Genomic DNA, 14,236 nt, shown 5'->3' with positions numbered 1-14,236 from the left:
AAGCCTCTACTCACCGCAGGAGCAGGGGCTGCAGGGGGCTGTGGGGCCTCCTCACAGAGCTCCCCCAGGGAGAGCTGGGCAGCAGGGGGCAGCAGGGCCCAGGCTGGGGCCACTGGGGCTGCCACCCCGACCCATGCCGTGCGGGGCGGGGCCCAGTCAGCTAGACGGCAGCCAGACTGCTGGTAAATGCTGGGTTTGTTTGGGGGCCCGGGCAGGGCAGCGAGGCTGGGAGAGTGGGAGGGGGTTGGGGAGCACTCAGGGGGCTGGGGGAGTAGAGGAGTGGGTGGGGCTGGTGCGGGTCCCCCCATGGTCCCCTCCCCCCTCCTCCAGCACCCCCACTCCCTACTTACGAGCACTAGAGCCTGGGCCCAGCTCCCTGTAGCTGGCACGCTGCCTGCCCTGCACAGGCTGGCAGCATGCTTCAGCACCAGGGTGAGGGCCAGCCATAGAGATGCTCTGGCTGCTACCAGAGCATCTCTGTGGAGGACCCAGCCTCCCGTTGCCTCAGGGCATGGTCCAGGACTGTGCCCTGCCCCGCTTTTTTCACTCCAGTTTTTTTTGACCCCTGAATATCCCCTGGAACCTTTTCTTGTTTCTGCACATGCCTCTTGCAGCATCTCAAAGACGTTTAGACCTGACATTGACTCAGTGATAGGTTTCACTTCAAGTAAAAAAGCACTACGTTTTCTTGCCCTAGTGGAAATGCTATAATGCAGGGATAGACAACCCATGGCACACAATGCCAGAATGTAGCACACAAAGGCATTTTGCTTGGCACTTGAGCCTCAAGGAAGGGGCCGGGCTTGTGCTGCCACAACAAGGATTAGGCCCCTCATGGCTCCCCTGCTGCTGGCCCAAGCATGCCAACGTCTTCCAAGTTGAGGTTGCGTGTGTTTTTGGCATTTGACCCCTGGTATAGTACTATTTCCTGGACTTTATGGCTGGCTATAGACATGCTTATTCATGTTCTAACTAAAACTCAAATGAACAAACTTGATTAATCAAGTCTGCTCTGCATTCTAATTAGAACGCTCCAGCATCACATGTATTAAGCCCTCCTGTGTTTCAAAATGGCCACAGGGGTGCTTTAACTTAACCTCATCAAATGAGCTTTAGTTAAAGCGTCCTATGGCCATTTTTAAATGTGCAGGGGCTTAATATACATGATTGTGAGGTGTTTTAATTAAAGCAGCTCTCCAGGAACTGCTCTAATTAAAATGCCCCACTCCCCCACCCCCAAGCATGTGTAAAGGCAGCCTATTTGTTTATTTGTTACTATGGCTCTTACTGTTCCACTGAAATATTCTAACAAGTGCAAAAATAATCTGGAAAAAGACAAGAAATGAAATATGAAGAGAGAAGAGATTTGGAAAGGCCTATGAGTTAGGAACCCAACTTTCAGAGAAAAATCAGGTGCTTGGTTGCCTCGTATGCCTTTGATAATCTTCCCCTGCCTTTATAAATGTAAGGGGAGAACAAAAAACAATTACTCCATAGTGAGCACTGCTAGATCAGGCATTTTATCACTTGTCATGCAGCACTGAATTGAGTTTAGCATCTAAACAACGAAGGTGCCTACTAACTTCAATCATTGTCACCCCTTGTAAGTGTACACTGGGATGTTTCAGGCACTGAAAAAATGCACTCAGTTTTAGAGGCATTACCAAGTCCTGCAGTATTTTCTTAAAATGGGGAAAATGGCTAAAAATTTCTTCATATTTCTGGAACCAAAAAAATGGTCAACTTAATATAATTCATAATGAGCCCTCAGAATTGAAACAAGGGTCTGCATAAAAATGTTCTGACTCATTCAGCAACATATGTGCAATTCCTTACGTAAAGTACTCTTTCCTCCTTCCACAAAAATCTACTAATCCAATGCTCACTATTGCACATAAGAATCCTTTGCTTACTATTTCTTTACCCCAAACAGGACTTCCATCCATACCACTGTCATTCTACCATTCTTCCCCACCATTGTATGCTGGTTTGTTTGGGTTTTTTACTAGGTATTCTGAACAGTGTCTACAGTAGTGGCAGACAGATCTGAAACAACCTGCTGTGAAGTCATCAGTAAAGCCCTAGGTTCCTTTTGGTTCCTGAAGGTCTATGCTGATTGCTGGTGGTTTCCCCTAGTTGGGTGAGGGTCCAAGTCTCTCATGGTAGTGGAGGACCAGGGATCAGAAGAACAGGAGTCCAAGCTCCTGTCCAGTATTAGTTCTTCAAAGTCCTCTATTTCCTTGATCAAGCCGGGAATGCACCAGCCATGTGATGCTGCTACTGGACTCTCGGTTGCAGAAACACCCTCATCTCAATGCCATTTCTCCTCATTGTCTTCTTATGTGTAGCTCACCTACTATTCGAGAGTCCAGTGCAGGAACTTTCTCTCACAACAGTTAATTCTCACCATAGAAATGGTAAGCTCCCTGTAGCACAGCAGCTGCTTGACTCAACAGTCGGCCAGTTCAGTCTTTACCTCAGAAGGCAAAGAACTTGAGGAAGCAGAGCCATCCTGAGTAATTTTGTAACACAAATATTCACCACTTTCAGGCCCACAAAAGTGGTTTGTTCTTGTGCACCTCCATTATACCAGTCAGCGAGAGACCGGGTTCCCATCAGACACTTGCTGCAGAAGGGGAACCCAGATGCTTGTTCCTTCTAGCCCTGCTGAAAGCCTCTACCATTTGTTATCACTTTACAATTGCAAGGCTCTCTTTGCAAGGGCACAGGCTAGAAAGCTATGGGTTTGTGGTTTTTTTTTTAACAAAGTAAAAGCTGAGACTCTTCTCCCCCCGGACCCAAACACTGGCTTTGTTCATGTGAGGCTTATTGGAACCTCCAGGAGCTGCCTTCAGCTCATCTATATTGATTACCAATTAGAGCCATATCTGAACAAAGATATACAGTTCAGAAACAGGGTTGGATTTTGATCTAAATTTTTCAGTTCTTTGGTTCTGTACAAATACTATGGGAGTTGGTTGTAAAATTTGCATTCCAGAGTTCGTGTGTGTGCAGATCCACAGATCAGGCCTCTTTCCATAAGAAAGTAAACCTGAACCAGTTCTACAGGACTTGGTTCTGTACTCAAGTCTTGGTTTAACCATGGTGACCTAAGCCCAATGGTGCCTAACAGGGCTTCTAGTCACAAGTTAGCAAGAGACTCTTGGCTAAGACTAAACTTCTCTAAACTGCAATGGAAGTTCTAGTTCATGATATCTTGCATAACCCAAAGCTAAATTGGACTAGGGGCCATACATCTCCTTGGGCAATGTAAGACCTGGAGGGTGATGCCATTGAATTCCAAGAGTCACTTACTTGGTGTGGGAAATGTGGCAAGACTGGCTTTGCTTTAGATCATTTTGTAATAGTACTCCAAGTTTTGATCCTTCTTAACACTTGATTTCTTATTTCTCACATGACTTGCATGGAGCTTAGGGTCTTCTAACTTAAAGGTGCAATGATAGACACCCAGAAAATTCCATTTGCCTTGTGCAGGTATTAGCAACAGCTCCTATCTCGATCAGATGGGATGTGTTTGGGAGAACACATTACATAAAGAACTCATTACATAAAGAACTCAGTGTTTGAGAGAATCCTTGTCTCACATTATTCACAGAGACACTGGTAAATTCCAGGAGAGACTTCCTGCCTTCCCCTTCCTTCAACAGGAGATACTTCAACTTGTCAAAACTCATATCAGAAGGTTAACTCATACTCTTATTGAAGGTCATTTAGAACCAAAAGAAAAACTAAACATGTTCCACATGTTTTCCAGGCCATCCAATATGGCCAATTATTCTCCCTAATTCAGAGCTCTCTTGACTGGTTATAAACTATTGAGAACTTGGCTGTTCAGCTTCTTGCATGTGGGTACTTAAGTAATTCCACATACAACCCGGATAACTGATCCAGGTAGCATATTCCATGGTGTAAAAGACAGTTCTTACTCTTCTACATGGAGTCAGTCTCACCCTGAGGAAGGAATCTGTATCCAAATCTGCAGGTTTTAGTAGTAATATCTATAAACTCTCTTGGTTTCATCCCTATATAACAGTACAGGACTTTTCCATGAAGGGCACAATGCATTTTAGATTAATTGTTTTTCATGGTATGTAACAAAAATGTAATAATCTTACCAGTAAATATTTTAGGGCCCTTTTTTCCCCTTGCATGATGAACTTGAAGGAGGATGTAGGTGTAGTGCCATTCTCTCTACCTCACATAATGTATCACTTTCCTTCCCCCATTCTCTTTCTATTTAGACAGCAATCATAGGGCCTATATATCTCAAGCCATTGCAAAACACTTTTCCAGTGGCAAATTCTAAGCCCTTGGCAAGACTCCCTAAGCAGTAATATTTGTAATTTTGGAGCTGCCTCTGGGTCTGTCATGTGATTAATCTGCTGACGGGATCTTAGCACTCACTGCCTTGTGCTCCTACCCAGACAGTATTTTATTTTGATGTTTAGAAATGCATTCACTTTTATCTCTTTGAAAAGAAATTCCTCTGCAAACCTCAGATGAGAGTAATAGCTATTTGGAAATTGTACTGTGCTCCCCCCTTCCCCCCAGATCTCTGGGTGTCTCTGAGGATTGCAGTAAGGACTGCCTATATAGCTTACTTTTTTTAAAGGAAGCCTCAGATTTCCTGCATGCCTGGCTTCATGCCTGGCCCACCCTTTTGGGCGGGTGGGTTCATAACAGGCCAGTCCTGGTCCCAAAGCATAGTTTAGGGCAGCAGTCCTCAAGTTAGGGGTGGCAGCACTTAATAACTGGGGTCTGAAGCCCAATAGAAATTCAGTTGTAGCAGTAGGGCTTAGACCAGAAGGGTGGGGTCATGAGTTAACTGGAAGATGGTTTGCAAGCCTGGAAATGGGGTAGCCTCAGACAAACATCAGGCACTAATGCTCTAGAGTATCTTTTGATTTACTGACCTTTTGCAACATGCATTCTGCATTGGCCTTGATAACTACATACATTGTAATTTGCTAGAAAGTCAGACCCACACCACACCCTCAATTAAAAAAAATCCAGTGTCTTATGTCATATTCTACTCTGTTTTGATATAAATCCAGACTAATTCTATTGTCTAGCTGGGATACCACAGAATACAGCAGCATAAAATGTGTCCCCTAGTGAAGACCAAGAGTCAGGCATGTATCTGTTGTTAACAGGCTTTTCCTATTCAAAAATAGCTGCATAATCTTTCAGAATTTTGTCATATGTTCATAACTTTTCAAATACCCTTGTTTAGCAGCTGCCCTTAATTAGTAGCAGCCCTGTTATCATACAGTTTATTGTAGGAGCTGCCCTTATTTTCTAATTTCACCTTTGCCATGAAAGGGTATAGTAATTAAAGGTAATAAAAGCCACCGTCCTTTCGAAGCAGCCCTCGGTTTAAGGCTACAGGGGAAGTAATTAAATTTAATAATAGATGGGCCTTCTAAATGAAGATCAAGACATCAAAATTCAGTTATTTTAAAGAGAGAATGGATTTACTGCTTTAATGTCTCAAATAAGCCCTACTATTTTTTTTTCAAACAGACACATGAATGGGAAGATTGATTCACACTGTAGATATAAGACAAGTACACCCAGAGTGTGAATTTTATGAATACATACATTCCGGTAGCTTCAAGGTCATAAAAAATGCTTCATATATTGACAGTTTGCCCATGGTGTGGAGGTAAAAAAAGAAGACTGATTTAAAATAACAGATTCCAAACTACTCCATGTTGTTGCTGACAGAAGAAGTAGGAAGCCAAGAAAAATGAATGCTTCCACAATGCTCAGCAAAGCCAGAATGATCCTCAAACTAATCATATATTGTATACTCACAAAAACCCCCACTGTCAATGCAAAACAGAAATTGACAGATTCAGCGTTCAAGCCATGAAATTCCATAGATTGTAATAATCTAAGGACCAGTCTTCCAGTCCCAAATCATCATGGCTCTGAATTACTGAAGAAACCATCCACATGGATTGGATTGTAAGACCACGTCCCAAATAATTACATTTCCCCCTGGATTCTAAAGGAGCCCTACCCTTTCTATGGCAAGCAAGTTGTAAAGTTAGGGGGTGACTAAAGTTTAACTCCCCTTTGTGCCTTTGAAAATCATCTGCTTCACCTTCACGTGCCAGATTTTCAAAGGTATTTTTGCAGGATTCAAGTTTACTTATGGAAGTTTGTGTCCCTGGTTTGTCATAGTCAAGTTTTTGCACATGGAACTTCAGAAGTGTGCAAGCCAACAGCTCTCACATCTCTGATTGGGTAATTAGACATCTAACTGCCCAGTTTGCATATGTAAATCTAAGTTTTTGTGTGGGCAGAACAGAGCCATGAGCAAATGTATGTACAATGTTATTTTCAGAGACTCTTTACAGCAGCACTTTTTAAACCATTCCAGCCTGTCATTTTGTATTTGGGGCCAGAGTTTCAATTGATGTAAGGTAGTGTAGTTCTATCCCAACTGAAGATCTGTCAGCTGCCATGCCAATCCAAACTGCCCATACAATCCCATAAAAACTTATTCTGTCCATTAGGCCTCTAGCTTGTAAAAAGGTTGTGTTCCTGATGGTACTTTTTAGCAGCTGCGTTCTGAAAATTATAAATTAGCACTCAGATTAGATAAATACAGTGTGGAGGGCTGATGTACTGCTTTTGGTTCCCAGAGGTCTGCAGAATTTACATATTTATTGCAAGTCACAAGCATAAAATGTATAAAGTGTATCTTGAATGCATGCATGCCCTAGAAAATATATATATGTGCACATATTGGTTATATATGTCCCATTCTCTGTGTATCTGGAAAAGAGTGGGTTTTTTTTTTGCTTTCTTTCAGCTGATGTACTTTCTCCTCAGCACCATGGGTCTGATTACCTGTGTTTTGGCAGTGGCTTTTGCTGCACATCATTATTTACAAATTACACAGTTTACCTGTGATACCATCCTCAATACCTGCCAGTGCAAACTGGACACTTCAGATCCCCTCAGCAGGACCTTCATTTACCAAGATGTATCTGACTGTACCAGTGTCACCAGCGCTTTCAACCTGTATTTACTCCTGCAGATGGTTCTTAATCTGATTGCAGCTATTGTATGTTTGGTGGTGTGCTTTGTGATGTGGAAACACAGATATCAGGTCTTTTATGTGGGCACTCGGTTATACTCATTAACTTCTACTGAAATCCAGCAACAGAAAGTGTAGGATTTTTGTGAAGAGGGAATGAAAAGGTTCAGTTTGGTACCATGTAGACACCACAAATGGGTTAATGTTTATAAAAAATTTTGACAAGGAAAAGCATTGACGAAAACTGAATGAATAAATTTATATTTTTCAGTCATTTTAAGAAAAATTCTTATGGCAGCTATAGCAAAGGTCCCTTTTGGGAATATCTAGCTCAAGATGCATCATAAAGACCCGAAGATGTAGCTTTACAAATACCCTTCAAAAAGCATCTTTAATATAGTTTTCAAGGGCGACTAGAGGGTAACCCAAGTTTGAGGTACCTGACTTGATGCTCATTAAAGTAGGATGATTTTTAGAGAACAGAAACCCCATGCTTTCTGAAAATAAAACCAGTTCCAGGTAACTCAAATTAGTCTCCTCAAAACTGAGGAACACACGCCACCCTGGAAATCATGTATTGAAATGATCAGTACTCATAAAACTGCTGTTTATCCAGTTACACTAGTATTTGTTTATCCAGAGTACTAAAGGCCAAACTCATTTTTGGCATAGCTTCTCCAGAAACAATAGATATATACCAGGGGAGCATTAGGCACAACAACCTTCAAAGACACATTACTCCATAAAGAAATGGGCAAGTTAAGTAGGTATGCCTGATTTTCTAAGAATATAATCTGTTCCCAATGAGTACATGACCATAATGACTTCTAATTATGATATAACAATCCTGTTTTTCCTCCTAAGGCTCCCAGTTGGGAGTCTGATTTTCTTTCAATTTGCCCCTTCTGTAGGTAATGTGCACTAGTGCAAAGTGGACACCAGATCTTTGGGGGTGAATGAGGAATTCTGATTTGGTAGTGCTGTGCATGGATGATACTGACTCCAAAAGGGCAAAGCTTTGGAGAGTCAACCCTGTACAATAAGGGATTCCTTATCATCCACTGAAGTCACTCCACTCGAGATGGAATAGAACAGCCATCATGTACCAGCAAGACTGTTCAACAACAGGGTCCTCTGGCATTCCATAGTGCTCCTCTCTCCTCCCTTCTCCCTGCCCCCAGCAAGGGGAGGGGGAGAAAGAGCAGAGCAGACCATCAATAAGTGCTCTCCTGCCACTCTACCTCTGCTTTCCAGTGAACTTGCATAGATCCCTGGGCCCTCCTGGCTGCTGCTTCCCACCTGCCTAGAGTGCCAGGAGTGGCAACACCAACAGCTACCAGAGTGCTGTGGTTCCTGACAGCTGGGGAGCTCCTCCCAGCCATTCTCAGCACATGAGACCCTTGTGCCCTCAGACCCCCATGCCTCCAGACATTGGTGCCACTACCCCGCCTCTCTATCCACCGGTCTCCATGAACTTCTCTGGTTCCAGTGGTGGGGAGGGGCATGAGGTCTCTTGTCCCCCTGTTTTGGTGGGAATGGAGCTGAGGCAAGAGGCAGGAGAGAGCATCCACCAACATCAGGTCCACTCCAGGAGATGGGGCTACAGAGTGGTACTGACAGTCCTCTCTTCTCCTCTGGTCCTTTGGTGGGGGAGTGAACCTGCTGGTCATTGCAGCCAGTATTAAGGGGGAGTAAAAAAGGCATCTACCCCCAGACTTTGGTGGGGTGGGGCAGAATAATTGCAGCCACCACCACTGCCCCATGCACTGCCACTGCTCAGGCTGCAAAACTGCCTAACTACACCTCTGGCTGCACCCTCCTGTAGTACCCAGTGGCTGGAGAACACACTGCTATAGGCAGCCACAGTGATTTTGAAGCAGTCTTGCTGGGGGCTATGACAGGGTCTATACATGCATCCAGCAGCTCATAATGTTGTGTTTTGAAATGTTTTCCAGCTTATTACACTTGGAAACATTTCAAATGATAAGTCTACACCCTTTGTGTCCACCAAATTACAGGCACAAGCAGTTTTTCACCCGAAGCTGTTTGCCTGTCTTGTCAGTGTTACCCAAGTGGACACTCTGATTCCAAAATAGTCTTATACAATTTGAGGTGACAAAGAGTTCTGAAAGAAGCTGGGTGCAGTGGAATTCAATTATAGCATTGATTCAAGACTTACAACTGCCACCATCACTACCATTTTAGGAACTGAAGTCTTCCATTGACTTCAGTAGGAGTTCATTGATTATTACATCTGAATAGTCTCTACTTGGAGGAGTATTTAGCTCCTTAAATGAAATGTACATAGACATAACCTTTTAATCTTTCAAGAATTGTTGGGCATGTCTACATGTTCAATTAATGTGCCTTAGGTAATGCACATTAAATCTAGTACCTACATTATGAGGAACTGGGAAAATGCACATTAACCTTTTTTAATGCACATTAGCTAAAGAGCACAGGGGTTTTTTTGTGGTGCTTTAATGTGCATTAAAATAAGCTAATGCGCATTAAAGCACACATGTAGATATGCATAGCCTATAGGTAGTTCAACCCTCAAAGGAAGGGGATCCAAGGAAGATAGGCATAGGCAACACGTAGGGAGGCTACAAGGGGGCATGTGCCCCCCCCCTGAAATTAGCCCTTGCCAGCTGGAGAGTGGGGGTGCTGAGAGAAGTGCCAGCCCCCCCCCCCCCCCCCCCCCAAGATTGGTGCCAGCTGGGGAGTGGGGGCACTGAGAGAAGCGCCAGAGGCACTTCCAGTTTTGCCTGCAGCACTTCTGGTTTTGCTGCTGGCGCTTCTGGGGTCAGCAATCAGCCACTGGTGCCCCCCAGACTCAGGAGGCACCAGTCGCCCATTAGGATGGGGATATCTGTGCCTAACAGTTCCTTCTCAGGGTTGCTTCATTCCAGCTGTGCTAACAGTAATTCCCAGGTGTAGGCCTATGCCAGGTTCTGTGGTATCTTTTCAGGATAATGGGCTACAAAAGGGAATGATGTGCATTCCACCTAGTTCCTCTCATCTGTTCATTCATCCCCTCTGGCCCAACAAGTTATATTCCCATTCCCAGGACAGACCTTATATGCATAAAGTGGACTCTTCCAGGCCCAGAACTTGGGGGCATTGGTGTTGCACAGGGGACCACACTCCCTTTAGCACAACAACTGAGAGAGGGGCATATGACAGCACCCAGTATATATGGAAGAAGGAGGCTATTAAATTGTCTGGGTTTTAGGGCTTGATCCTGTATCACTGAAGTCAGTAGGATTCAGGGCCAAATTTTCCTAGGTGACCTGGAAAGCTAAGCCCCATTTCCAAACATGACTTGGGGAAGGTCACTGCTACCTAGTGGGTGGGTCTGGGAGTGGCCCTAACTCAAATATGCTGACCATCCACAGAGATGCCAAGGATGAATCACTATAGGTATGCCCTGTTAATATGCCCTCCCTCTGAAGCTTCTATTGCTACTAGACATACCCTTAGGCACTCTGTGGCCTCTACCTTATAAGGCGACTTGGGCTTCCCAGTTCCTTTTGTTGTTTCTTTGGGAAGTTTCACCCACCATTTTTGGTTGTAAATGCAAGTAGTTTAACACCATTATTTAAACAGTACCTTTGTCTGAACTTGTTTCCTTCCTAGCACCAAGGGGATTAGTAGTAGTATTAGTGATAAGAATGAGTGAGTCATTTTAGTTTTGTAAAATGAGTTTTGCTAAATGTTTTTAAAGGGAAAGTTTGAAATAATGAGGGCCACCCACCACTAAAGCTCATGCCATTTGGCATTTCTAGCAGTATCAGTGGAAGGCTGAGCATCAAATGGAAAAAGAGACTGAACTACCCTCCTACCAAAGTCATGAGGCTGATTGGCAGGACAGCATGGTGAAGTTTGATCTGCAATTGCTTGTACTGTATTTCCGCTCAGGCTGATTATTTACAAATGTTAATCCTCTGACCTTCATCTCTTTCCCCTTTTTTCAGTCTTTCTTCTCCATAATCTGTTAGGTCCTGGGCCACATGCCACCTCTCTCTTCTTAGAGGTAGGCTTTGACTTTCTTAGTGGCCTCTGGCTTGCAGGAAGTTTAAATTGACTTTAACTAGGCTTTCGGCAACAATAAATATATTATCATGATGAACATAGATTTGTCATGAAAGATTTCAGAGTGGCAGTGTTGATACTGGTGAGATACCCATCCCTAGAAATACGTGTATTGTAGTTACAGCACATCTTTGCTTTTAAACTATGTTGCAGAATTCTCAACACTAAACAGTCCAGTGCAGCTTAACTTTGTGTTCTGGAAGGGAAAAGAAAGCAATATTCATTGTATATTATTCAAATATGTGAGGTTTAAATACATGGGAGATTTTGAACCAGCAAAGAATAACTTCTACATTTCCTCTTTATATGTCTCAAGAGCATAAAACCAAAACAGAGAAGACGACTACCAGGAAACAGACGTGGTAGCTATTTTGAACCAGTGTTCTTCTGGCCATGGTTTTATAACATACTTTTTTTCATATGTGAAATCTCGAAAGCTTTAATTAAAGAAATAGTTAATTTCATTCTATCAGCATATTCAAAGAGTGTCCACACTTGCCCCAATGGAAGTGAATGTCTAAATTCACACAGAATCCAGTGGAAGAATGATTGAGACCTAAAGTTCTAGAAAAGTATCAGAGATGTAAAGGATAAAAAAAATATTTTAGTCCTAGAAATGTATCTTCATTAAAAGTTCTATGGAACTTGACAAAGCTTAAACAGCACGAGTCATATAGAAGTTAAGAAGGGTCTATCCAAGTTAGTCTCAAATGCTAGGTATGAGTCACATCTACCCTATAGCCATTTAACACTGGTCTGGTAGGGCCAGGATGCCTTAAAGAGGGCATAAATTACATTTCCACCCACTTTATGGCCTCTTTACACTGCTAAAAGGGCTTTAGTGTAAATGAGAATTAAGGACTTTGAGAACTTGACTGAGAATAAAATTGTTTCTAGAGACTGTTTTAGACCATCTTGTTGAACTCTATATCTGGGATAAAATTCTTCACTGAATTTTATAACCTGTTTTAAGATCATAATTTTCTATTAAATCCTGATCCATAAGACTTTTCCAAGCAGGCCAAAGCCTGCTTCTATAATCCCTTAGTCATGTGAGTAGAGTAGTCCCACTGAACACACACAAACAGTGATGTTGCATGAGTAATATTACAGAAAAAGGAAAGAAAAGAAAGCAGCAGCTTTGCTCTGGGTTTGAGGAATTTTGATGTTGTGTTATGCAAATACTGAAGTTACAATAATGGCAACAAAAGAGGAACTGAGATACACAACATTACATTTAGCAAAATGTCAGAGTCTAAAACTGTCAATGAGCCAAGGCAGTGACTGTTTCTTATAAGCCATTTGCACAACCCTCCTCCTCCACTAGTAATAAACGAAACAAGACTCGGAAGGAAGGGGAACTGCTGGGATTTGGCTCTGCGCGAGAGATGAGGAACACAGCAGCCGAGACATACAGGCTTTGTAAGCAAGCCCACACTTTCAGACTGTGCCTTCACGTGATCACCATCTGTGCCTTCCCAGCTCTGTCCAGCTCTGTGTGGGCAGCTCCTTGGAGCTTTGCCTAAAAACTCAAGCTACACTAGAGCTCTGGAGACTGTAATCAAATAACAGGGCTAATGTTTTCTCTTACTGTGTCTACTAAATTGTGTGATGTTTACTTGAGGCTTCTTAAAAACAGAGACCACTGTGTTTTGTGTCAGAGAAGCCACCGTGCACATGTTCTATATTTAGGTTCCCAGGATGCCAGGCCCTCTTGAAATTTTCATACTCCCCATGCCCCACCCACCCACACATGTACACATGCTTATATCTGGAAAATGTTTTTAGATATTAGTAAAGGGTGTGGGCAGGGGGTATACAAGGGAGGCATGGAGGAACAACAGTAAAGGGGTATTTAGGCACAAAGCTTAAAATCTCCTTGAGGAGGCAGATCACTGTTACTATAATGTACCTTGTGGCTTCCTATAATTCTTATAGTATATATGAAGTGAGAGTCAGATTATCAGCTACGGCAAAACAATGCAGCTTTGCTGCCTTGAAGACTCTGGCTCTGTGTCTTTCTGTAGTAAAAATCAGGAGAGGACACCATGTTTTTACTCAGTTAATCAAAGAGGTCTGACGTACTTACTGGTTTGTATTCTTTATTGAGCTAATCCTTTTCTGAGGTCGTTTTTACAAAGCTGTACCTCTTATAAATACAGGCTCACCATAACCTTAGTGCTTGTAGCCAGCTATCTGGTAATATTCATTTTGGTGCTTCCTTGTGTTCAAGTCTATGCACTTCTTCTCTTAGGGATGTTTGCGTTCTGATTTTTCTCCTTCCCCTGCTCTCCCCAGAGTTATCTGCAATGGCAAATCAATGAGATTTATCCACCCGTTAAACACCTTCTGCAGTTTGAAAATTGGACTAAACAATATAAACAAGAACAACAATAACAAATGTTGGGTTTTTTCTGGTTTGTGTTTGGCATGTGTGATTTTTATGCCTTTGCAGAAACAGCCAAATGATACATTTAAACTTAAAATGTTTCATTTTTTTTAAGGGCATATGTATAGGGCACACTTCATTTGTTAACATAATGCTTTCATATGCCACGAAGCCACCTGCATGCGAGCATAGCTATTAAAGCTTTTGTAAAATAACGGACTGCAGCTAGTGTCTAAGCTAAGATGCATCAAAACTCACAAATTAGCATCTCCTTCACAACCTGGCTTCTCAGCAGACAAAGAGTTAATGCTTGTTTGCTCTCCTAGATTCCTGCCACTGTCTCCGGGTTAGTACATTGCACAAATGTCAGAAGGCTGGGTTGCTAATGTGCAGACAAATGGGAACCTCATTCAGTCAGGTATATTATGACTGACAAGTACTGGGCTGACCTCAAGTTAGTGGATATATAAAGAGTGACACTGATTAAACCAGGGCACTGCATAAGAGCCCTAATGATTCTGGAAATGAAATATTCTAGGAAGCCATGGTTTTTTAACCCAGTCTCACTCTGTGGTTGGGGAAAGAAAACCCTCTCTTAAAATGTTCCAAAGTTAATTGAACAAAGCTAATCAGCATAAGACACCTCTTTGGCCAAAATTATAATGAGAAGAAACTGATAC

General features: G+C 42.7%; 1 protein-coding gene across 3 annotated transcripts in view; it reads left to right on the top strand.

Annotated features, from left to right (window-relative positions):
* SSPN (sarcospan) overlaps nucleotides 1-14,230 on the top strand; it is a 53,956-nt gene extending 39,726 nt beyond the window's left edge. For all 3 annotated transcript variants that reach the window (XM_006031443.3, XM_006031444.3, XM_006031446.3), the window contains one exon: nucleotides 6,845-14,230. In XM_006031443.3, the coding sequence (XP_006031505.1) occupies nucleotides 6,845-7,210 (366 nt within the window). In that variant the 3' untranslated portion in view covers nucleotides 7,211-14,230. The remainder of the gene's footprint in view (nucleotides 1-6,844) is intronic.
* Nucleotides 14,231-14,236: the final 6 nt, after the last annotated feature.

The sequence above is a fragment of the Alligator sinensis genome, unplaced genomic scaffold, assembly GCF_000455745.1.
Source record: "Alligator sinensis unplaced genomic scaffold, ASM45574v1 scaffold696_3, whole genome shotgun sequence".
NCBI classification, from domain to species: domain Eukaryota; kingdom Metazoa; phylum Chordata; order Crocodylia; family Alligatoridae; genus Alligator; species Alligator sinensis.
The sequence above is the reverse complement of the archived record's forward strand: the minus strand, read 5'-3'. Positions and strand labels throughout refer to the sequence as shown.